The sequence below is a fragment of the Oryctolagus cuniculus genome, chromosome 13, assembly GCF_964237555.1.
Source record: "Oryctolagus cuniculus chromosome 13, mOryCun1.1, whole genome shotgun sequence".
In the NCBI taxonomy this organism is placed as follows: Eukaryota; Metazoa; Chordata; class Mammalia; order Lagomorpha; family Leporidae; genus Oryctolagus; species Oryctolagus cuniculus.
Window position 1 is genome coordinate 24848820 of NC_091444.1, and position 22393 is coordinate 24871212.

Here is a 22393-nt window from a genome sequence, read left to right on the forward strand (position 1 = left end):
ATTTGTTTTCTTTGAAAAACAGTTACAGAGAGGCAGAGGCAGAGAGAGAGAGAGAAATCTTCCATCTGCTGGTTCATTCACCAGATGGCCACAACAGCTGGTGCTGAGCTGATCCGAAGCCCAGAGCTTCCTCCTGGTCTCTCTCACAGTGTAGGGGCCCAAGGACTTGGGCCAATGTGGTGGAATGAGAAGGCCATGCCAAGATGGTGCTGGCAAGCGAGTGTCAGGAAATGGCTTTAGAACCCACCTGGCAAAGGAGTCTGCCTGGCAACAGGCAGTGATTGGGTACAGCATAAACTGCCCCTTGACAGGACTGGCTGCCTCAACTGTATAAGCTGCTGCACCAACTGAAATAAACAAGTCTTCAAGCTGTTTGCCTCTAGCCTACTTTCACCTGACTCCCAGTGTCTACATTGTGACTCTACGCCTCTTGCCCCCATTGTGCTTCTCCTCTCAGAATGAATCCACAGCAACAGGCCATCTTCTACTGCTTTCCCAGGCCATAGCAGAGAGCTGGATCGAAGTGGAGCAGCTGGGATTCCAACCAGTGCCCATGTGGGATGCTGGCACTGCAGGCAGCTGCTTCACCCACTACCTTACAGCGCCGGTCCCTTGTCCATTTCTTAACTGTATTGTTTGTTGTTGTTGAGTTTCTTAGGCTCTTTATAGATCCTGGATGTTAATCCTTTATCAGTTTTATACTATGCAGATATTTTCTCCCATTCTGTCAGTTGCCTCTTCCCTTTGCTGAGTGTCTCCTTTGCAGTGCAGAAACTTCTTAGCTTGAAGTAATCCCATTTGTCTATTTTTGCTTTGATTGCCTATGGTTCTGGGGTCTTTTCCAGTAAGTCTTTGCCTATGCCAATGTCTTGCAGAGTTTCTCCGATGTTTTCCTCTAGTGATTTGATGGTATCAAGTCATAGATTTAGATCCTTGATTCATTTTGAGTTGATTTTTGTATAGGGTGTAAGGTCAGGTTCTTGTTTTATACACACATAGATGCAGTTTTTTTCCAGCATCATTTGTTGAAGAGATTGTCCTTTCTCCAGGGGTTTATTTTAGCTTGTCTGTCAAAGATCAGTTGATTGTAAATGTGGATATTAATGTCTGGGGTTTCTTTTCTGTCCCATTGGTCTACATGTCTATTTTTGTGCTGGTACCAGGCTGTTTTGATTATACCTGCCCTGTGGTATATCCTGAAATCTGGCATTGTGATGGTTTCAACTTTGTTTTTGTTTAAGATTGCTTTAATTATTCCAGATCTCCTGTGCTTCCATATGAATTTTAGCATCATTTTCTTCTAGATCTGAGAAGAATGTCCTTGGTATTTTGATTGAGATTGCATTGAATCTATAAATTGCTTTGGGTAGTATGGACATTTTGATGATACTAATTCTTACAATCCATGAACATGGACGGTTTTTACTTTTTGTGTCTTCTGTTTCTTTCCTTAATAGTTTATAATTTTCATGGTAGAGATCTTTCACATCCTTGGTTAAATTTATTCCAATGTATTTAAGGTGGGGTGTGTGTGTGTGTGTGTGTGTGTGTGGTTATTGAGAATGATACTGATCTTAGAAGTTCTTTCTCTGCCATGGCATTGTTTGTGTATACATAGGCTGTTGATTTTTGTGTGTTGATATTATGTCCTGCAACTTTGAACTCTCTTATGAGCTCCAGCAGTCTGTTAGTAGAGTTTTTTTATGCCTTTATATATGATATATAATCTACAAACAGGGATAGTTTGACTTCTTTGTTTCCAATTTGTATCCCTTTGATTTCTTTCTCTTGCATAATGGCTCTGGCTAAATCTTCCAGGACTATTTTGAAGAGCAATGGTGAAAGTGGGCATTCTTGTGGGTTCCAAATCTTAGTGGAAGTGCTTCCAGCTTTTCCCCATTCAGCGGGATGCTGGCTGTGGGTTTGTCATAAATTGGATCTCAGAAGATGGCATCTGCTGCAGCCCCTGACTGTGGGAGCTGCTGGTGGTGGATCCCACTTGCTGCTGTGTGTATGAACTGTCCATGCTGTTCCACAGTATCTCTCTTCTTTCTGTAGAATTATTACTGCAAACTTCTCTTCAACTCTCTCTTAGGAATACACTTCCTTCACTTTTCTTCTGTTATCTTCCCATGGTCAAAATCAGCATGTCTTTTCCCTATTCAGTCATCTATGTATTTCTTAACACATTCAGTCTTTCTTCTAGTTCCTTGAACTCATGAAATACATCATAATTGTTTGTGTCCTTGTCTATCAATTTTCTGAGAGAGTTTTGTTTTCTTTCTTCTTTTGTGGTCTGTGTAATTTTTTTTGGATGCCAAACATTGTGAAGTTTTCATTAATGAATATTTGATAATTTTGATTAGTTCTTTTTTTTGTTTTAAGATTTATTTTATTTATTTGAAAGAGTTACAGAGAGAGGTAGAGCCATATATATAGAGAGAGAGGTCTTCTATCTGCTGGTTCACTCCCTAGATGACCACAATGGCCAAAGCTGAGCTGATCCGAAGCTAGGAGCCAGGAACTTCTTCAAGGTCTCCCACATGGGTGAGAGGCCCAAGGACTTGGGCCATCTTCTACTGCTTTTCCAGGCCATAGCAGAGAGCTGGATCGGAAGTGGAACAGCCAGGACTTGGACCGGGGCCTATATGGGATGCCGGTGCTGGAGGCTGGGGCTTTAACCCTCTGAGCCACAGCACCAGCCCTTTGAGTAGTTCTTGAGCTTTATTCTAAAGTAAGCTAAATTACCTGGGAACAGTTTTTTTCCTTTTGGCTTGCTTTTAACCTTTCTTGGGAGACAGGAAACCTATATTTAGTTGAAAATTAATTTTCTGAGACAAAGTCCTTCATAATAATGTAGTAGCTCATACGTTTTGAAATTATTCTATTCTGGAGGATATTAATAGTCTCTATTTCTAGCTCTCTATCAGATATGATTGCTCTTAATTCTAATCATATTAGGCAATTCCTTTCCCAGCCTTTGATTGTTTCCTTACCTGTCTTTGCTGAGCAGTGCTTGGCTCTTCATAATGGGTCTCAGTGCAGACACTTGGAGTTCTTTCCTTATCAGGTGGTTCCCAGCCCTGTGGACTTTAAGCCTCCTTGCCTTCTTTATATTCCCAGGTGTAGCTCCTCAAACCGGAAGACTGCTGGCCTCTGCTCATGTTACCTCTCTCTGTACAGTAAACTTGTCATCCTCTTTCTCCAGACAGGGAGCTTGGAAAATCACAATCATGTGATGCATCTCATTTTTTCTTCTTCTTAATGATAACTGCTTTTATTTCCTGTGTCCAGTATCTTGAGTCACAGTATTTCATATATTTTGTCTCTTGTTTTAGTGTTTTCAGGTAGTCTGATCTTGGTTATTCTGAATTAATTGGAAGTGGAAAAAATGTTATCAGAATGGGGTCATTTGGGGTATTTAAATAGACTAAAAAAAGAATCTGGAGCAGAAGTTTCAGGATAGAGACTGGGAAACTACATAGAGTCCTGAACTAGAGAATAAGATGCAGTGAAATTCGTCCCTCTACCCCCTGGGCTTTGGGGGCTGATGTAATCTCATACAACTCTTGCTTTATAAAAAACAAAAGGGGGGAATTTTAGTAAAATGACACAGTCTTATTTATGGTGCTATCTACACCCGGACACCATCCTAGGCTCTAGCCCCTGCTGCCCTTGCTGGAAGCCAGGTGACCACATGGCCTAACCAGTGGTGTCAGCTCTACCCCCATCCTAATGGGATTCTCTGCTCCTACTTCCCTGCCTGCCCCGCAGCCAAGTTTTAAGAGGACCTGCTCCTAAACACGTGGCTCTCTTTCTCTCCATCCCCTGATCTCTCTCTCTCGATTTCTCTCTTACTCTCTGCTTCTCCCTCTTTTCCTTCTTTGCCCCTTCCCTCCAGTCTGTCTGTCAGGTTTCCTCACCAATAAACCCTTTCCCTTAAAAAAAGAAAAAAGATGCAATGAATTGTAGTTAAGATGAGGAGGCTTGTGGAGAAGATTTAGAAACTACAGGTTTAGGAGTGAAAAATAAAACACAAAAGAAAATTTCTAAACTTGGGAAATGAGCTTTATCTTAGATTTGGCTTAAGGAAAGACATTCTGTAGCCATCTGACATTTAACTTTTGAACCACTGCTTTGAATCGTCTCTTTGATTTCTGAATTCATTTTAAATTTTAGTGTTTCAGAAATGGTGATACAAATCTAATTGCTTGCATCACACCTCTTTTTAAGAATGGCAGAAGATAATGTGTATCTTTTTACTTAAAAGTTAAATAAATTGTTTAATACTTTTTAAGCATGTGGGAAAAATTAGTTTCATGTAGTTACATTAACTAGTAGACATATGGTGCCATCTAATGGCTAATATGAAAATCTAGTTAGTAGCATAATGCTTGACAGTGTGTACATATGCTGACGATCTTTGTTATTGAAATCTATGTTGCTTTAAATGATCAAGGTACAGTTTTTATTTCAAAACTTAAATATAAATATTTTCATTTTATAGTGTTTTTAAAATTCAACCATGTCATTGTCTGATTTTCATCATTTTAAAGCCTAACATTTTTTTTAGAATGTTTTATTAAAATATATTTAATTCAAATCGTGTATATAAAGTCATTTTAATTAAAAAGTCAAATTTACAAACCTCCCATTTGGTATCATTTTAGTTCTTATTCCACCATCTCAGTCTTAATGTACAGCTGTAAACTGTGCCTTGAGGAACATCAGTTCTGTTAGAAAAATATTTTTTTTAAAGATTTATTTATTTATTTGAAAGAGTTACCCAGAGAGGGAAGGAGATGGAGAGAGAGAGAGAGAGAGAGGTCTTTCATTTGATGGTTCACTTCCCAATTGGCCGCAAAGGCCAGAACTGAGCCGATCCGAAGCCAGGAGCCAAGAGCTTCTTCCAGGTCTCCCACTTAGGTGCAGGGGCCCAAGGACTTGGGCCATCTTCTACTGCTTTCCCAGGTCATAGCAGAGAGCTGGATCAGAAGTGGAGCAGCCGAGTCTGGAACTGGCACCCATATGGGATGCCAGGATTGCAGGTGGCAGTTTTACCCGCTATGCTACAGCACCGGCCTCTCGAAAAAGATTTTATTCTTCCTTTCTTACTTCCCTTTCTCTTTTTTGTACCTTTTATAAAATATATCTAGAATGTGAGAATATTTGATCAACTTTTTAAATTGGTGTTGAGAAATCTTAGGAGTTCTAAGGCATCACCCCAGAGGCTGTTGTGGAGACGGCTAAAATTAGAACATGAGCATGATGAAGGCTCCAGAAGTCCTGCACTGAAGAAAACTGCTCAACTCTGCTTAGCCTAATATTCCCTAAATAGTTATCAAGGAATCCTACCCTTCCTTTTTAGAAAAAGTTATTTATTCATTTTAAAAGGAGGGAGGGAGGGAGGGAGAGAGGGAGAGGGAGAGAGAGAGAAATATGAAAGAACTGAGATTTTCCATCTTCTGGTTCACTCCCCAAATGCCCACAACAGCTGGGGCTGAACTGCCCCAAGCCAGCAGCTAGGAGTTGCATCTGGGTCTCCCACACGAATGACAGGAACTCAAACCAGGCCCTGCACTATGGGATTCAGGGGTCCTAAGTGGCAGCTTAACTGGCTGTACCACAATGTTACCCCCTCCTTAAAAAAGAGCATGTCAGCTCCCCAAACCTCAACCTGGAAGTTGTTTTATTATTGTGTTGCTGCCTGCCATCAAATCATACTCTGGTATCTTTTGAGGATAGAAAGGGTCTATTATTATTATTACAAAAAGGAAACAGGTGAAATATGTCTCAAATCTGCCACCCCAATTGAGCCTGGGGGGCCAGCTCTATAGCTTAGGGTGGAGAAAGCTGTTATGCAGAAATGTCCAGCAAGGCAAATCTTGGCTGGAAAGGCATGGGTTCAGGCCCCCAGGGCAAAACGGACTTTCACTTCCCGATTTCCGTGTTTTCTCAAAGGGCTCAAGTACCTAATTCCTGAGTTGCTCTGGCTTGCTTGAGTATTTTCTGATGTTGAATGACAGTATGATATTTGATCATATGGGCATCCTGTTATTTATTATTTATTAATCAATGTGCTATTCCTGGAGTTTTAAATGTGTAAATAACTGTACCTTCACTAGATACTCTGCAGTGAGAATAAAATCCTTAAAATAGTTTTTCAATTTTTTAAGAAAAAAATTTTTTTTTTTGACAAGCAGAGTTAGACAGTGAGAGAGAGATACAGAGAGAAAGGTCTTCCTTCCGTTGGTTCACCCTCCAATGGCCACTAAGGCCAGCGCTGCACCGATCCGAAGCCAGGAGCCAGGTGCTTCCTGCCAGTCTCCCATGGGGTGCAGGGCCCAAGCACTTGGGCCACAACAGAGAGCTGGACTGGAAGAGGAGCAACTGGGACAGAATCTGGCGCCCTAACCAGTACTAGAACCTGGGGTACTGGCGCTGCAGGCAGAGGATTAGTCAAGTGAGCTGTGGCACCGGCCAAGAAACTTTTTTTTTTTTTAAAGATTTATTTATTTATTTGAAAGAAGAGTTACACACAGAAGCAGAGGCAGAGAGAGAGTGAACGAGAGAGAGAATGCACGCTCTTCCATCCGCTAGTTCATTCCCCAGTTGGCCACAACAGAGCTGATCCAAAGCAGGAGCTTCTTCCGTGTCTCTCGTGCGGGTGCAGGGGCACAAGGACTTGGGCCATCCTCTGCTGCTTTCCCAGGCCACAGCAGAGAGAGCAGAGAGCTGGATTGGAAGTGGAACAGCTTTCATACGAACCAGTGCCCATATGGGATGCCAGCATTGCAGGCTGTGGCTTTACCCGCTAAGCCACAGTGCCGGCCCCCCCTTAAAATGTTTTTAATTGCTCTGAAATTTCCTTAGAAAATCTCTTGTATTTAAAAACAGTTTCTAGAATTAGGCTATCTGGGTCAAAGAATATCCTCATCCTTAAGGCCTCTTACAACATTCATAGCAATTTATATTCTTAGTAATTATATTCCAGGCTGTTTCCTTTACATTCTTATTTTGTCTTCATTATATATAAAAAAAAGCTTACTAAATTTACATATTAGTGTTTTTAGTTGCATTTCTCAGTAACTGTGAATTTGGATATTCTTTCAACTTTACCAATGATTTAACATTAAAGAATTAGTGACAGTTGTTTGGTCCTTCTTTGGAAATTACACTTTGCAGATTTATTCTCTTTATTAAAAAAGTTAAATTGAGTGATTGATTTCTTTGGGGGGCTATGGTTTTTCTCAGTCATGTGTTAAATTTTTGCCAAATTTTTTGTGGTTTAACTTTTTGGTATCTTTCTGATGCACAGAATTTTTATGTTTCTGTATAGGAAAAAAGTTAATCATTTCTATATGATATTTTGGTTCTAAGTTATGTTTGTAAATTTGTAGTTGACAGATGTTTACTGGTTGTAAAAGAAGTGTACATTCACTGACATAATCTAATGCTAAAGTCACACGTAACCCCTATATTCGGAGATGATAGTGCCATTCATTGAATAACCAGCATATTTATTTCTTCTTTACTGATTTGAAACGCTTTCTTGGCTGGTGCCAAGGCTCAATAGGCTAATCCTCGGCCTTGCAGCGCCGGCACACCGGGTTCTAGTCCCGTTGGGGCACCAGATTCTGTTTCAATTGCTCCTCTTCCAGTCCAGCTCTCTGCTGTGGCCCGGGAGTGCAGTGGAGGATGGCCCAAGTGCTTGGGCCCTGCACCCGCATGGGAGACCAGGAGAAGCACCTGGCTCCTGGCTTCGGATCAGCGCGGTGCGCCAGCCGCAGCGCACTGGGGGCAGCGGCCATTGGGGGGTGAACCAATGGAAAAGGAAGACCTTTCTCTTTGTCTCTCTCTCTCACTGTCCACTCTGCCTGTCAAAAAAAAAAATGCTTTCTTAATTACAGATTTACAGTATATACTGAATAATACTGATCTTTTTATACTGTATCAATGTCCTGTTCTTTTGTTAGTGTCATACTATTTAATTGCAACTTAATCATATATTTTAGTGTTTGGCTTAGTCAAACCACATTTTAAATCCTTTTAAACATGTTCTTTCTCTTCCTTACTATGAATTCTTATAAACCTCTTGATAAATACCTTCATGATAACTTAAATGGACAGTTTTCATCCCTACCAGGTATTGCCAAGTTTTCTATTTATAATTTTATAATTTAAAGAATGTGTAAGTGAAATCATATAGAATGTGATCTTTGGAGGTTGATTTTTTTAATGTGCTTGAGATCTGCTTGGGTAGATATCAATAATTTGTTCCCTTTTGTTACTGAAAATTTTCCATTGTATGGAGTTACCACAGTCTGTTTAACCACTAACCACTGAAGAGCATTTGTGTACTTTCTAGTTTTTGACTGTTACATGCAAAGTTGTGGTGTACATTCAGATATAGTTTTTTATTTTTTGTGTGTGGGACATTGTGATAGTTAATTTTATGTATAAAATTGGCACCTAGTTATTTGGTCAAAACCACTATAAATGTTTCTGTGAGATTTTTTTTCTTTTTAGATGTGATTAGCATTTAAGTTAGTAGACTATATATATATATATATTTTTTTTTTTTTTTTTTTTTTTTTTTGAGAAGCAGAGACATATAGAGGCAGCTGCCATCTACTGGTTTTCTCCCCAAATGCTTGCAATGGCTGTGTCTGGGCCAAGTCAAAGCCAGCAATCAGTAATACTGTGTTCAGGTCTGCCATTTGGGTAGTAAGAACCCAGTTACTTGTGCCTTCACTGCTGCTTCCCAGGGTCTACATCATCAGGAAGCTAGAATTGGGAGAGGAGCCAGATATTGAATCTAGATACTCCAATATGAGATGGGCATCTTATCCAACACTAGCAGTCAGTAGACTTTTTAGTAAAGGAAATTACCTTTCATTATGTGAGTGGGCCTCATTTTATCAGTTGAAGGTCTTTTTTTTTTAAGATTTATTTATGTATTTGAAAGGCATATTTACAGAGAGGCAGAGGCAGAGAGGGAGAGAGAGAGAGCAAGAGAGAGCGAGAGCATGTGAGTGTTGATCTTCCATTCACTCGTTCACTCCCCAGTGGCCACAATGGCCAGAGGTGGGCCAATCCAAAGCCAGGATCTTATTCCGGGTCTCCCGTGCAGGTGCAGGGGCCTAAGGACCTGGTCCATCTTCCACTGCTTTCCCAGGCCATACCAGAGAGCTGGATCCGAAGTGGAGCAGCTGGGACTTGAACCGGTGCCCATATGGAATACTGGCACTGCAGGCGGGGCAGCTCTACCTGCTGTGTCACAGCACTGGCCCCAGTTGAAGATCTTAGTAGAAAAGTCTGAGAAGGAATATATTCTCCCTCTGCACTACCTTTGAACCCAAGACTACAACACCTGCTAGCTGGCCCAAAGGGTTTCAGATTTTCCAGCTCCCAAATACACATGGGCCAATTCCTTAAAACAAATCTCTCCCATGTTTATATGCTATTGGTTCTGTTTCTGAGGAAAAGCCTCACTAAAACAGATTTTGGTTTTGAGTGATTTTAGAAAAATATAATCCTTTTTTTTTTTTTTTTTTTGACAGAATGGACAGTGAGAGAGACAGAGAGAAAGGTCTTCCTTTTCCATTGGTTCACCCCACAATGGCTGCTGCGGCTGGCACGCTGCAGCTGGCCCACTGCGCTGATCCGAAGCCAGGAGCCAGTTGCTTCTCCTGGTCTCCCATGGGGTGCAGGGCCCAAGTACTTGGGCCATCCTCCACTGCACTCCCGGGCCACATCAGAGAGCTGGCCTGGAAGAGGGGCAACCAGGACAGAATCCGGCGCCCCGACCGGGACTAGAACCCAGTGTGCCGGCGCTGCAAGGTGGAGGATTAGCCTAGTGAGCCGTGGCACTGGCCAATCCTTTTTTAAAAAATATTTATTTATTTTATTTATTTGAAAGACAGAGTTAGAGAGAGGTAGAGACAGAGAGAGAGAGCTCTTCCATCAACTGGTTCACTCCCCAGATGACCGCAATGGCCGGAGCTGCGCCGATTTGAAGCCAGGAGCCAGGAGTCTACTCTGGGTCTCCTGCATGGGTGCAGGGGCCCAAGTACTTGGGCCATCCTCTCCTGCTTTCCCAGGCCACAGCAAAGAGCAGGATCAGAAGAGGAGCAGCTGAAACTCAAACCAGTGTCCATTTAGGATGCCGGTGCTTCAGGCCAGGGCTTTAACCCGCTGCGTCACTGCGCTGGCCCCAGAAAAATATAATCTTGAAGATGAGTTTTCTGAATTGATTCTGGGATTTCTATAAGTAGTTCTCTGATCTGACTTGCATTAAAGGCACTAAGGACACTATTTTCAGTAGTAAACAGAGCACATTGCGAGATGTGGCAATAGTGATATGTAAAATATCATGGGTTGGTAATCCTAATGAAATATGTATAAGGAGCAAGTTGACAATGGTGGTGAGATTGTCTGGTTGTTCCTAATTGAATGTACAAGTAGGGGAAGAAAAGGATTTGAATTTCCAGCCCCAATATCACACAAATGACCTGAAAGTTTCTGTATGTGCTCTGAAATCCTGTAGCTGCAGAGCTGATACTGCGAAGCGCAGGAAGTCAGCACAGTATGTAAGTGCTCACTGGAGGTGGGTTTTCTTTGTGTGTGTGTGTGCTCTGTGATTGTCATTACCAATTGATCTGTAAGCCAAGGCTGAGCTAAATTTCAGTCCTTATGTGTCAAGGAAATCCATCTTACATGGTCTTTAGTTATTTAGATACTTGAATGATTTAATAGGGATCTTCAAAAAGTTCATGGACCATCTATATTTATGGAAAAACTGTGCATAAATTTCAAAAAGATTGCATTGAAATGAAATTTTTTAATTTTTCTAAGACTTAAGAGAATTTTCTGTTTTCATTTTATTTGAAGGTGGAGACAGACATTTGGAGAGTGATCTTTCCTTTACTATTTCACCCTTTGAATACCTGCAGTGGCCAGGGCTGGGCCAGGCCAAAGACGAGAGCCTGGAACTCAATCAGGTTCTCCCATATAGGTAGCAGGGAACCAAGTACTTGATCCATCATCTGCTGCCTCCCAGTGTGCATATTAGCAGGAAGCTAGATTGGAAGCAGAGTAGCTGGGGCTTGGACCAGGAGCTCTGATATGGGATACCAGTGTCCCAAGTAGTGACTTAAATGCTGCACCACACATCTACCCCGGGTATAAAACACTTGGAACAGTGCAAGATACAGAGTAAGTCATTAATTTTTTTTTTTTTTTTTTTTTGAGAGGCAGAGTGTACAGTGAGAGAGAGACAGAGAGAAAGGTCTTCCTTTTCCGTTGGTTTACCCTCCAATGGCCACTGTGGCTGGTGTACTACGCTGATCCGAAGCCAGGAGCCAGGTGCTTCTCCTGGTCTCATCCTCCACTGCCTTCCTGGGCCACAGCAGAGAGCTGGACTGGAAGAGGAGCTACTGGGACAGAATCTGGCACTGCAACTGGGACTAGAACCCGGTGTGCAGGCGCCGCAGGCGGAGGATTAGCCTATTGAGCCACAGCGCCAGCCCATTAATGTTGACTTGTAATTATTGACTAGACTTGGTGAAGGTCTCTCATAATCACACACATAATCTAAGAATAAGCTCTTGTATTGCTTTTTATCTAATTCACTGTTGTTTTTATTTTTATTTTTATTTCTTCTTCCACTTTAAAGATTTTAAAAAGCAAGGGAGAGACAGAGAGATCTACTCTCTGCTGTTTACTCCCCAAATGCTGCAATTCCAGGGCTGGGCCAGGCCAAAGCCAGGAGCTTGGAAGTCCACTTGGGTCTCCCATGTGGGTGGCAGGGACCCAACCACTTGGGCCCTAATTTATGCCTTTTCGGTCCATGAGCAGGACACTGGTTCGCAAGTGGGGTGACTGGGCGTGGAGCTGGCACTCCAGTCTGCAATGTGGTTGTCTCCTGTGGTGGCTTATCCTGCTGTGCCACGTTCCTCAGGGCTTCTTTACACTTACTTACAAATGTTTCATAATTTTTGTCCTTTTATGATTAAATACACAGCATTTTAGACTAACTATGTTTTCATTAGCCTCCAGATAATGAAGATTTATTGTTAGGAAACAATTCTTGTTTTCACTGATACTTCTGGAGACTGTAAATTGAATATTGTTTTGAATCATGGAAAACACAAAAACTCTTACTTCTAGGCTGAAAATATGCAGTAATAGCAAACAGCTTTGCTGTGATCATAATTTTAAAGTGAATACTTTAGAATTGTAATATATTCTCATTAATTTAGTTTTGCTATATATTTTTAGTTAGTAGTCTAAGAAAGTTACCATCCACTCCAAATTTACTAAGATTGTTTTTTAAATTATCGGTGGCAGGTGAACTCTGTGGTGTAATGGGTTAAGCATCCAGCTGTAGTATTGGCATCCCATATGGCTGCCAGTTCACATCCCAGCTACTCCTTTTCCTATCCAACTCTCTGCTGTAGCCTGGGAGAACAATAGAAAGATGTCTGAGATACTTGGGGCCCTGCACTCACGTTGGAGACCTGGAAGAAGCTCCAGGCTCCTGGCTTTGGATCGGCCCAGCTCCAGCCGTTGCAGCCATTTGGGGAGTGAACCAGCGGGTTGAATACCTTTCTTTTTCTCTCTCTCTCTTTCTCAGTTTAACTCTGCCTCTCAAGTAAATAAATAAATCTTTTAAAAAATTATAGATGGCTATTGGTGTTTCTTGATAATTTTTTTTTGCCTGTTGAAAGAATGCCTTTTCTCATTCAATTTGTTAATATAATAAATTAAATCAATTGACATTAGCATTCTAAGAGTGCGTCAGTTTTACCTATTGAGGATTTATAACTTTGTCTTAATGTATTTCTTCATAAAATTCTAGATTTTCTTTTAAAAAATCATTTTGAGAGGCAGAGAGACCATGATTTCCCATTCTGTTGGTTCACTGTTCAAATGCCTGCATCAGCTGGGACTGGGCCAGAAGCCAGGAACTTCATCCAGGTCTCCCACATGTCAGGGACCCAGCTACCAAGTCACCACCCAGAGTGAAGCCAGACTCAAACCCAGGTATTCTGTGAAATGGGATGTGAGCATCCCAGGCAGCGTCCTAACCACTCTACCAAACGCCTGCCCCTGGATTTTTCTTTTTTTTTTTTAAGAATTGTTTTATTTATTTGAAAGAGTTTCAGAAAGAAGTAGAAATGGAGAGACAAAGAACACACACACATGGCAGGGGGATTTCCATCTGCTGGTTCACTCCCCAAATGACCTCAATGGCCAGACCTGAGCCTATCCAAAGCCAGGGGCCAGGAGCTTCTTCTGGGTCTCCCACGCAGGTGCAGGGCCCCAGACACTTGGGCCATCTTCTACTGCTTTTCCAGGCCACAGCAGAAAGCTGGATCAGAAATAGAGCAGCTGGGACTTGAACCAGCACCCCTATGGGATACCAGCACTGCAGGCCAGGGTTAAAACCCACTGTATCACAGCATCGGCCCCTGGATTTAGTTTTTAATATTAATTTTTCTATGTATTCATGGCTACAGATGCCAACGATTATTGTAGTGAAGCTGCGTATCAATCCATCCCAAGTGTTGGTGACATAAAAATAAGCATTTAGGGACCTGATGCTGTGGCATAGATTAAGCTTCCACCTGCAGTGCCAGCATCCCAGGTGTGTGCTGGTTTGAGTCTGAGCTGTTCCACTTTCAGTCCAGCTTCCTGCTAATGCACCTGGGAAAGCAGTTGAAGATGACCCAAGTACTTGGGCCCTTGTACCCTTATTGGAGACCCGGAAGAAGCTTCTGGCTCCTGTGTTTGGATGGGCTCAGCTCCAGTTACTGTGGCCATTTGGTGAGTGAATCAGTGGATGGAAGATTCTCTCTCCCCCTCCCTCTCCCCCTCCCTCTCCCCCTCCCCCTTTTTCAGTATCTCTGTTTTTCAAATAAATATTTTTTTTAAAAACATAAGAATTTATTTTTACAGATCTGAGAGTTAGCTGGCTTCCTGCATTTTTGATGCTTACATTCTAGTAGAGAAAAACATAAATACCTAAAATTAATAAATGAGTTTTTGGCATTTTATTTCAACCAAGAATATAACCAGTCTGGTCGGGAACAGGTTAATTAGGATTGTAACTTGGGAGACACAAATTCAAGTAGTCTTGAATTATTTTCTGAGACTTGAAGAAAATGCCAGCAATATTTAAAATTGGGGGAGGGTTAGTAGTTACTCTACTGATTTATCAAGAATTATAACTGACGCTAGCAAAAGTTAAGTTTTTTTTTTTTTTTTTTTGACAGGCAGAGTGGACAGTGAGAGAGAGAGACAGAGAGAAAGGTCTTCCTTTGCCGTTGGTTCACCCTCCAATGGCTGCTGCAGTGCATCGCACTGATCCGAAGCCAGGAGCCAGGTGCTTCTCCTGGTCTCCCATGGGGTGCAGGGCCCAAGTACTTGGGCCATCCTCCACTGCACTCCCTGGCCACAACAGAGAGCTGGCCTGGAAGAGGGGCATCCGGGACAGAATCCGGCACCCCGACCGGGCCTAGAACCCAGTGTGCTGGTGCCGCCAGGCGGAGGATTAGCCTATTGAGCTGCGGCGCTGGCCATAATCTTTTGTTTTGTAAGAAGGGGATTTGGTGCAGTCTCTGACACTATGTAATTTGTGGAGGGGTCCGTTGCACAGGTCAGCAAACAATGTTTTAGAAAACTGCAGTTTGGTGGAGTTCAAGGCTGGCCTGCGTGTGGCTGTGTCTGAAACCTAATCCAACTGTGGCTTCTGAGCTCTATTCTTAAGTGCCCTAAATCAATGCTACTGCATTTAAATTTTATTCCTTGACATTTAGAAGATAAGAGATGGAAAGGTTAGGAAAGTAAGAGGTAGGATGTTAATGAGTTTCATTTTTAAATAGGTTGGGCATAGTGATCTGGTTAAGGAGGTTATCATGTTTTGTTTTGTTTTGTTTTGTTTTTCATGATCTATAATTCTGTTTTTAATTCTCTTAAGTCTTGTGATCACATATTTTAGAGGTTTTGTGCTGATGGTATCTCCTCTCCCTTAGTCCTTCCACTGAGCTGGCAAAAGCAGCATTACTAAACACAAATACGCAGTAGCTCCTCAGTGTTCTGTGTTTCCAAATGGCTGCTTATAGACAATCCTGAATTTTAACTCAGTCTAAGGTAGTAAAGAATTCAACAGCAAGTGTAACTTGTTACTCCACCTGGTCATGCTGACGTTCAAAGCACCTGACCTTACGGATCATCTATAAAATGTGAGAAGTGTTAAATATTCTTTATTTGATATGCATAAACCACACTAAAATGCCTTTCAGTAAGTAAAAGGCAGAAGTTTAGATACAGGAAATTCTAATGAGATTGCCACAGCTAAGACCAAAAATACGAAGTAGACGTTTCCAAATGTCTTCAGCTCTTGCCTTAGGTAGGTAAAGAACAAGGGAATCTCGTTCAGTTCTGAGACAGTGAGGCAATTTCCCCAGCATTTAAATCTAAATCCAATCTCCCAACAGGTTTTGGGATGGCATTGACAAGTTTTGTTAGTTAAGTCCAATCATATCCTTAGAAGGGGAAAACAGTGAGGGCATTCACTGAACTGGAATTACTACCAAAATTTCCTATTTAACCACACAAGGCAATATTAGACTGTTGGACAAAAATATTTTGTCAGCCATTCATGATCTGAATTCTGGTGTATGAGAATTAGATTATGGTGCACATAAAAAAGTCACGGGACATTGCTGTTTTATAATAAATAAGGCAGTGGCCAGCTATTACTCATTCGTAGCTTTTTTGAGATAAGCTATCAAGTCTGCCCTTTCATTCTTCTTCTTAATGCCAGCGAAGATCATTTTGGTTCCAGGGATGTATTTCTTGGGATTCTCCAAATACTCCATCAGCGTGTCCTCTCCCCAGGTGATGCCTTTGTTCTTGTTGGCGTCTGTGTAGGAGAATCCAACGGCCTGACCTGTCTTCCGCCCGAACAGACCATGGAGATTTGGTCCAGTCTTGTGCTTGCCTCCCTTTTCCACAGTGTGGCACTGGGCACATTTCTGAACAAAAATCTTCTTGCCTTTCTCAACATCACCCATTTTTAACTGGCTGCTTCCGCACTCCCGCGCTCACCGCTCGTTAGTAGCTCGCGCCCCAAAGGACCGCACCAGGAAGCTGGATGTCCCGCTCTCTCAAGGAGGTTATCATGTTTTAAACAAAGACTTGATGTAGCTGGAAGAATCAGCTGTGTGAATACCTGGAACAAAGCCATCTAGGCAGAAAGAACAGCTAGGTGAAAACAGCCTGGCTGATATTTGGAAAAATTCAGTGCAGATTGTGGGTGAGCAAGGAGGAAACTGGTAGGAATGAGGTCAGAGGAGCATAGGGAGCCATTGGAAGGTGTTTGGAGCAGAGATCAGTCAGTTCTGAGTTACCTTTGAAGGACTTGTTCTGGGTCCTCTTGTGAGCATAGACTGAGAGGGACAAGGCTGGCAGAATGTGGCACAGATAGGAGCTCTTGCAGAGCTTGAATGAGTCATCAGATATCACCCAAACTGAGAAAAACTAAGAACTGTCCAGTTTTTAAGTTCTTTAAATTTTGAAACAAAAAAGACACAGAGAATAGTAATTGTAGGTTCAGATGTTTGGCACAGGTGTTTCAGCCACTGGTGGAACACCTGCATGCCACACCGGAGAGCTTAAATGTGAGTTCTGGCTCTGCTCCCAAGGCCAGCTTCCTCCTAATGTGCACCCTGGGAGTCAACAGGTTGGGTTCCTACCACCCACATGGGAAACCCGGTTGCATTCCTGGCTCTTGGCTTAGCCCTGACCATTGTGGGCACTTGGGGAGTAAACCACATGGGTGCTGTGTCTCTTTGCTGTCCTGTTAAGTGTATAAAAAAGATTTAACCCTCCCTGGTAAAGAAGTGGACTGCTGCTGTTTGTCCAGAAACCTTCATGCACTTTTCCTTATGACCACCCCTCTCTGCTTGCATTTATGGAAGTCACTTCCTTCCTTTTTTTTAGGTTTACTATGTAAGTATTCATCCCTGAAAGATGAGTTAGATTTTCCTATTTTAAACTTTATATTGGAATCTTGTAATTGTCCTCTTGCTTAGCCTCATGTTTTCAAGGTTCTTTTGTTGGATGTAACTGCACCTTGTTCTCTTTTATGACTACATTAAGAGTGTAGTGTATGAATATTCCATGAGCATTTTTTTTAACTGTCTGCAAGTTCTCCATTGCCCAGCTTTCTCATGAATACATGATACTGACAGTTTGGTCATTCTGGTGCTCTTTTGAAGTTTAATTTGCGTTTTCCAGATTAAGGGCAAGGTTGAACACCTTTTGATATATTTTTGGCCTTTTTTTTTTTTCATTTCTTGTGATTAAGTCTGGTCAGGACTTTGCCTAATTTTTTTTCTGTGCTGTTTTTAAAAAAAATTGTACACTTTTTTTTTTTTTTTTTAATTCATTTGAAAGACTTACAGAGAGTCAGAGAGAGAGAGAGATCTTCCATCTGCTGGTTCAGTTCTCAAATGGCTGCAACAGCTGGAGCTGGGCTGATCCAAAGCCAGGAGCTTCTTCCAGGTCTCCCATGTGGGTGCAGGGGCCCAAATACTTGGGCTATCTTCTACTGCTTTCCCAGACCATTAGAGAGCTGGATCAGAAGTGGAGCAGCCAGAACTCATACCAGCGCCCTTATGGGATGCCAGTACTGCACGTGGCAGTTTTACTCACTACGCCACAGTGCCAACCCCTGTACACATTCTTTATACATTCTACATATGAACTTTCCCCCCTCACTTATGTTGCAAATACTATGCAGTTCTTTGGTTTGCTTTTTTATTATAGGATACTTGTTATCAATCACCCAAAGTGCTGAGTCTTAATTTAATCAAATCTGTCAGTATTCTTTTGTGTTTAGTATTTTTTATGTCCTGTTTAATAAGAAATTTTTGTTTGCCCTGGGGTCATGAAGAAAAATCTTTTTAAAAAAGATTGATTTTAAAGGCAGATTGATAGGGAGAGAGAAAGGAAGGGAGAGATCTTGTGTCTGCCACTTCATTCCCCCATATGGCCGCAACAGCCAGGTCTGGGTTAGCCCAAACCCAGGAGTCAGGCACTCCATCTGGGTCTTCCACATGGGTAGCAGAGGCCCAAGTACTCGGGCCATCTTCTGCTGCCTTCCCAGGCAATTAGCAAGCAAGGAGTTGGATCAGAAGCAGCCAGAACTCGAACCTGCATTCTAATGTGAGATACCAGCATTGCAGGAGACGACTTACATGCTGCACTACAATGCTGGGCCCTGTATTTTTTTCTAAAAGATTTATTGTTGAAAACATTCAGATTTAGATCTATATTGCATCTCAAATTGATTTGTTGATTCATATTTTGCCTTTTTATTTCTGACTTCCCTAGTACAGAAAAAGATGACTCCATCCTCCCTTCTTCCTGCTCCGTTTCTGTCCTTATCATGCATGAGAATTATGTGTGTATGTGTCTGTTTCTGGCTTATTAGTGTGTTGTCTATCCTTGTGTCATTATTACCTTGTTTTGAAATAATCCTTGATGTCTGATAGAGCAGTTTCTTCCCTTTAGTTTTTATTCTGTGCTCACCACGCAACTTTTTAATTACTGTTTGAGCTGTTCAGGTGTTCTAATATTAGGACGATGTGTGTCCTGATTGGACATCTTGTTAACATTTCCATTTCTTTTTTTCATTCTTTTTTTTTTTTTTTTTTTTTTTTTTGACAGGCAGAGTTAGACAGTGAGAGAGAGACAGAAAGGTCTTCCTTCTGTTGGTTCACTCCCCAAATGGCTGCTACGGCCAGTGCGCTGCGCCAATCCAAAGCCAGGAGCCAGGTGCTTCCTCCTGGTCTCCCATGCGGGTGCAGGGCCCAAGGACTTGGGCCATCCTCCACTGCCTTCCCGGGCCACAGTGGAGAGCTGGACTGGAAGAGGAGCAACCGGAACAGAATCCGGCACCCCAATCAGGACTAGAACCCGGTGTGCCGGCGCCGCAGGTCCAGGACTAGCCAAGTGAGCTGCGGCGCCGGCCCCATTTCTGTTTTTCTTAAGGAGTTTTCTTCAGTGTAAATTTAAAAAGTTGTTCATACGTCCTCTTTCATTCAAATTTGACTGCAATTAGTGGGATCTAAAAGATAGCTAGATGAATCGCCCCTATGTTTAATTTTTTTTTCCTGCATGTAAGCCATCTAGGCCCTGGAAAAAGCTATGTGTTTGGACTTGTAAAAGTGAGTAAAAGACATTAGATAGTGATGAGCTCATCAGATAATGCTGTCCTTGAAAGCCTCTGCTGCCCAGCCGCATTGTGGCAGTGCTGACTTGCTCCCTTGAAACCATTACATTATATTCTGTAGCAGGTTAGGATTCGTAAGTAAAATGTCTGAGCATGAATTTTTTGAGAAGATGATGTAATGTGTCTGTGGAACAAAGTTTTTCCTGATTTGCAAAGCAAATAGTCATTGAGTACTGCCTTCTTCCAGGTGCTGGGCTAGGCGTTAAGGGAACCAGTGATGCAAATTCCTGCTGGTGTGGACCTGTCTGTTGGGGGAGGCTGACAAGCAGACTACAGTTTTGATCCATTGTGCTAAGTTCCATGAAAGAGGCATGTTCATGGTACCATAGGGACATTCACTGTCGCGTGTAACTTAGTGACAAGAATACATCGTGAAAAATGCATCCTTAGGAAATTTTGTCATTGTGCAACCATCATAGAGTATGCTTACACAAACCTAGATTTTTTTACCTACTGCATACCCAGGTATGTGGTAACATCTCCATGGTATGTGCCATGACTGAAGCATCATTATGCAGTGCATGAGTGGAATCAGGGCATGTTCTCTTTTACATTTAAAAAGGCTTTCTGGAGGAGTCCATGTCTGAGCCAGGTCCAGAAAGGTAAGAGGAGTTAAGAGAATGGAGGCAGAGAAGGGCAGTTCAATCAAATATGTGAGAAGACCTGGTGTGAAGGAGCTTGGGTCAGAGTGAAACACTCCTTAGAAATTAGCAGCTTAGCAGCTATGTCTTAGAAGTTACTTCAGTTCTTGGTTTATAGGCAATAAACAGCAATTTAGATAACCATCTTCTTGGCCATTTCTTCTGCTGTTTAAAGTAAGTTCATCTTTGGTGTAGGACTTTTTTATTAGTGAATTTAATTGTTTCTATCTGAACTTTTTTTTTTTTTTTTTTATCTTTGACAGGCAGAGTGGACAGTGAGAGAGAGAGAGACAGAGATTGAAAAGTCTTCCTTTTGCCGTTGGTTCACCCTCCAGTGGCCACCGCGGCCAGTGCGTTGCGGCCGGCACATCCCGCTGATCCGAAGCCAGGAGCCAGGTGCTTCTCCTGGTCTCCCATGGGGTGCAGGGCCCAAGCACCTGGGCCATCCTCCACTGCACTCCCTGGCCACAGCAGAGAGCTGGCCTGGAAGAGGGGCATCCGGGACAGAATCCGGTGCCCCGACCGGGACTAGAACCCGGTGTGCTGGCGCCGCTAGGCGGAGGATTAGCCTATTGCGCCACGGCGCCGGCCTTCTATCTGAACATTTTTACTATTCTCAGTTCATTTTGAGATTGGAAATCCTAATTGCTTTAATTAAAATCTCAGAGCAAATAGAAGGTTTATGTTTTTCCCCAGTTGAAAACATCACACTGCTGATTTCTATTTGATTTAAAGTATATTATTGGCTTCAGTTTTTTCTTAATGTATTTTACTGAGCCAACATTTTCATTAACATTTATCAATTTTTGGATCTTGGTGGAGCAGTAACTGTGCAGTTGCTCATATTAAACTTCATTTTGATGTATTATTTCTTTAATATATTGAAGTCACTAGTATATATTTATTTCTTTCAGTGAATTAGTGATCATGTCCAACCTAGTATTCCTAGGATCATGTCCAAAATTAATGAATATATTCTCAATTGCTTCATTTACATCATTGGTACAGATGTTAAGCAACACAGTTCTACAGAGTGGCTCTCTTTAGGCCAATTCTAAGTCACTGAGCTTTGGGTACAATCAATCTTAGGTCCTTTTTTCTGTCTCGGACTCAGATACATGTAGTCAGATACAACTGACTTAAAGTTGCTAACTCAGAAAAAGAATGTTCTGTTAAGGATAGAGTGAATACTATGGCCTCTTTGACTTTAGACCCTGTCATAGGTAAAAGCAAAGGAGATAAACTAGAAAGCTTGGCACCAGGCACAAAAGTCAAACTGGCTAACTGTACATGCCTGAGATGTCTTAGGTGGAATTACCAATCTTAATGGCTTATTCTTTGGGCTTTCCAGTCCTCACTTAAAATCTAGATTCTATATATAATTTTGTGATTAAACTGAAATTTCATATTAGAGGAAATTCTAAGGTTTATTCAGGAAAGGTAGACATTGTTTATGTAGCTAGTTACTATTTCAAAGAAAGAAAGTAGAAGGTTATCTTGATTGCTTCACTGAGATGTAAAGATTGTTCCTTGGTGTCATGTTTTCCTAGATAATCGAAAGTTGATATTTTGATAACTTGTACTAATATTTTCCCATGTAACTGCCCATTTTTTTAAATTAACACTTGACATTTAACCCACAGTCTACATTTCATTTACTTGAATATTAATTGGTATGACCTTTCTAGGGAAAAGATCATTTGGCAAAGTATGTACATAGACCGCTACCTTTTTAACATATTGACAAAGTCTAGAGTGATTTATATTTTGTTAGGTGATTGTGATACAGCACCAAGGATTGGAACTTCTCTGTCATTAATAGAAGCATTATGGGAGCAAGTGAAGACAAAGTTAACATAGGGCCTTGTGTGTATGTGTGTATGTTTACTTGTTTGTGTGAGACAGCCTGAAAGGTAGACCCCAGAAGAAGCTCTTTCTTCCAGCCTGTTCTGCTGTGGCATTGAGCAGCTGAGACCTAGTAGGAGAAGAGAAATAATTAAAATCAGAGAAGAAATCAACAGGATTGAATCCAAAAAAACATTACAAACAATCAGCCAAACAAGGAGCTGGTTTTTTGAAAAAATAAACAAAATTGACACCCCATTGGCCCAACTAACTAAAAAAAGAAGAGAAAAGACCCAAATCAATAAAATAGAGATGAAAAAGGAAACATAACAGCGGACACCACAGAAATAAAAAGAATCATTAGAAATTACTACAAGGACTTGTATGCCAGCAAACAGGGAAATCTATCAGAAATGGATAGATTCCTGGACACATGCAACCTACCTAAATTGAACCAGGAAGACATAGAAAACCTGAACAGACCCATAACTGAGACAGAAATTGAAACAGTAATAAAGGCCCTCCCAACAAAGAAAAGCCCAGGACCAGATGGATTCACTGCTGAATTCTACCAGACATTTAAAGAAGAACTAACTCCAAT

The 22393-nt window shown here is 41.7% G+C and overlaps 2 protein-coding genes across 3 annotated transcripts in view; one reads left to right on the top strand and one right to left on the bottom strand.

The window, feature by feature from the left end:
- SYT14 (synaptotagmin 14) overlaps nt 1-22393 on the top strand; it is a 249427-nt gene that overhangs the window by 56284 nt on the left and 170750 nt on the right. The window lies entirely within an intron of this gene.
- On the bottom strand, nt 14925-16171 carry LOC100341050 (cytochrome c). The gene has a single exon (XM_017350037.3). It carries the CDS (start codon nt 16080-16082, stop codon nt 15765-15767), a length of 318 nt encoding a protein of 105 aa, XP_017205526.2. The 5' UTR covers nt 16083-16171; the 3' UTR covers nt 14925-15764.

What these genes read in the sequence shown, in the direction of transcription:
- LOC100341050 (XM_017350037.3), bottom strand. Translation starts at nt 16,082, where the DNA reads ATGGGTGATGTTGAGAAAGGCAAGAAGATTTTTGTTCAGAAATGTGCC.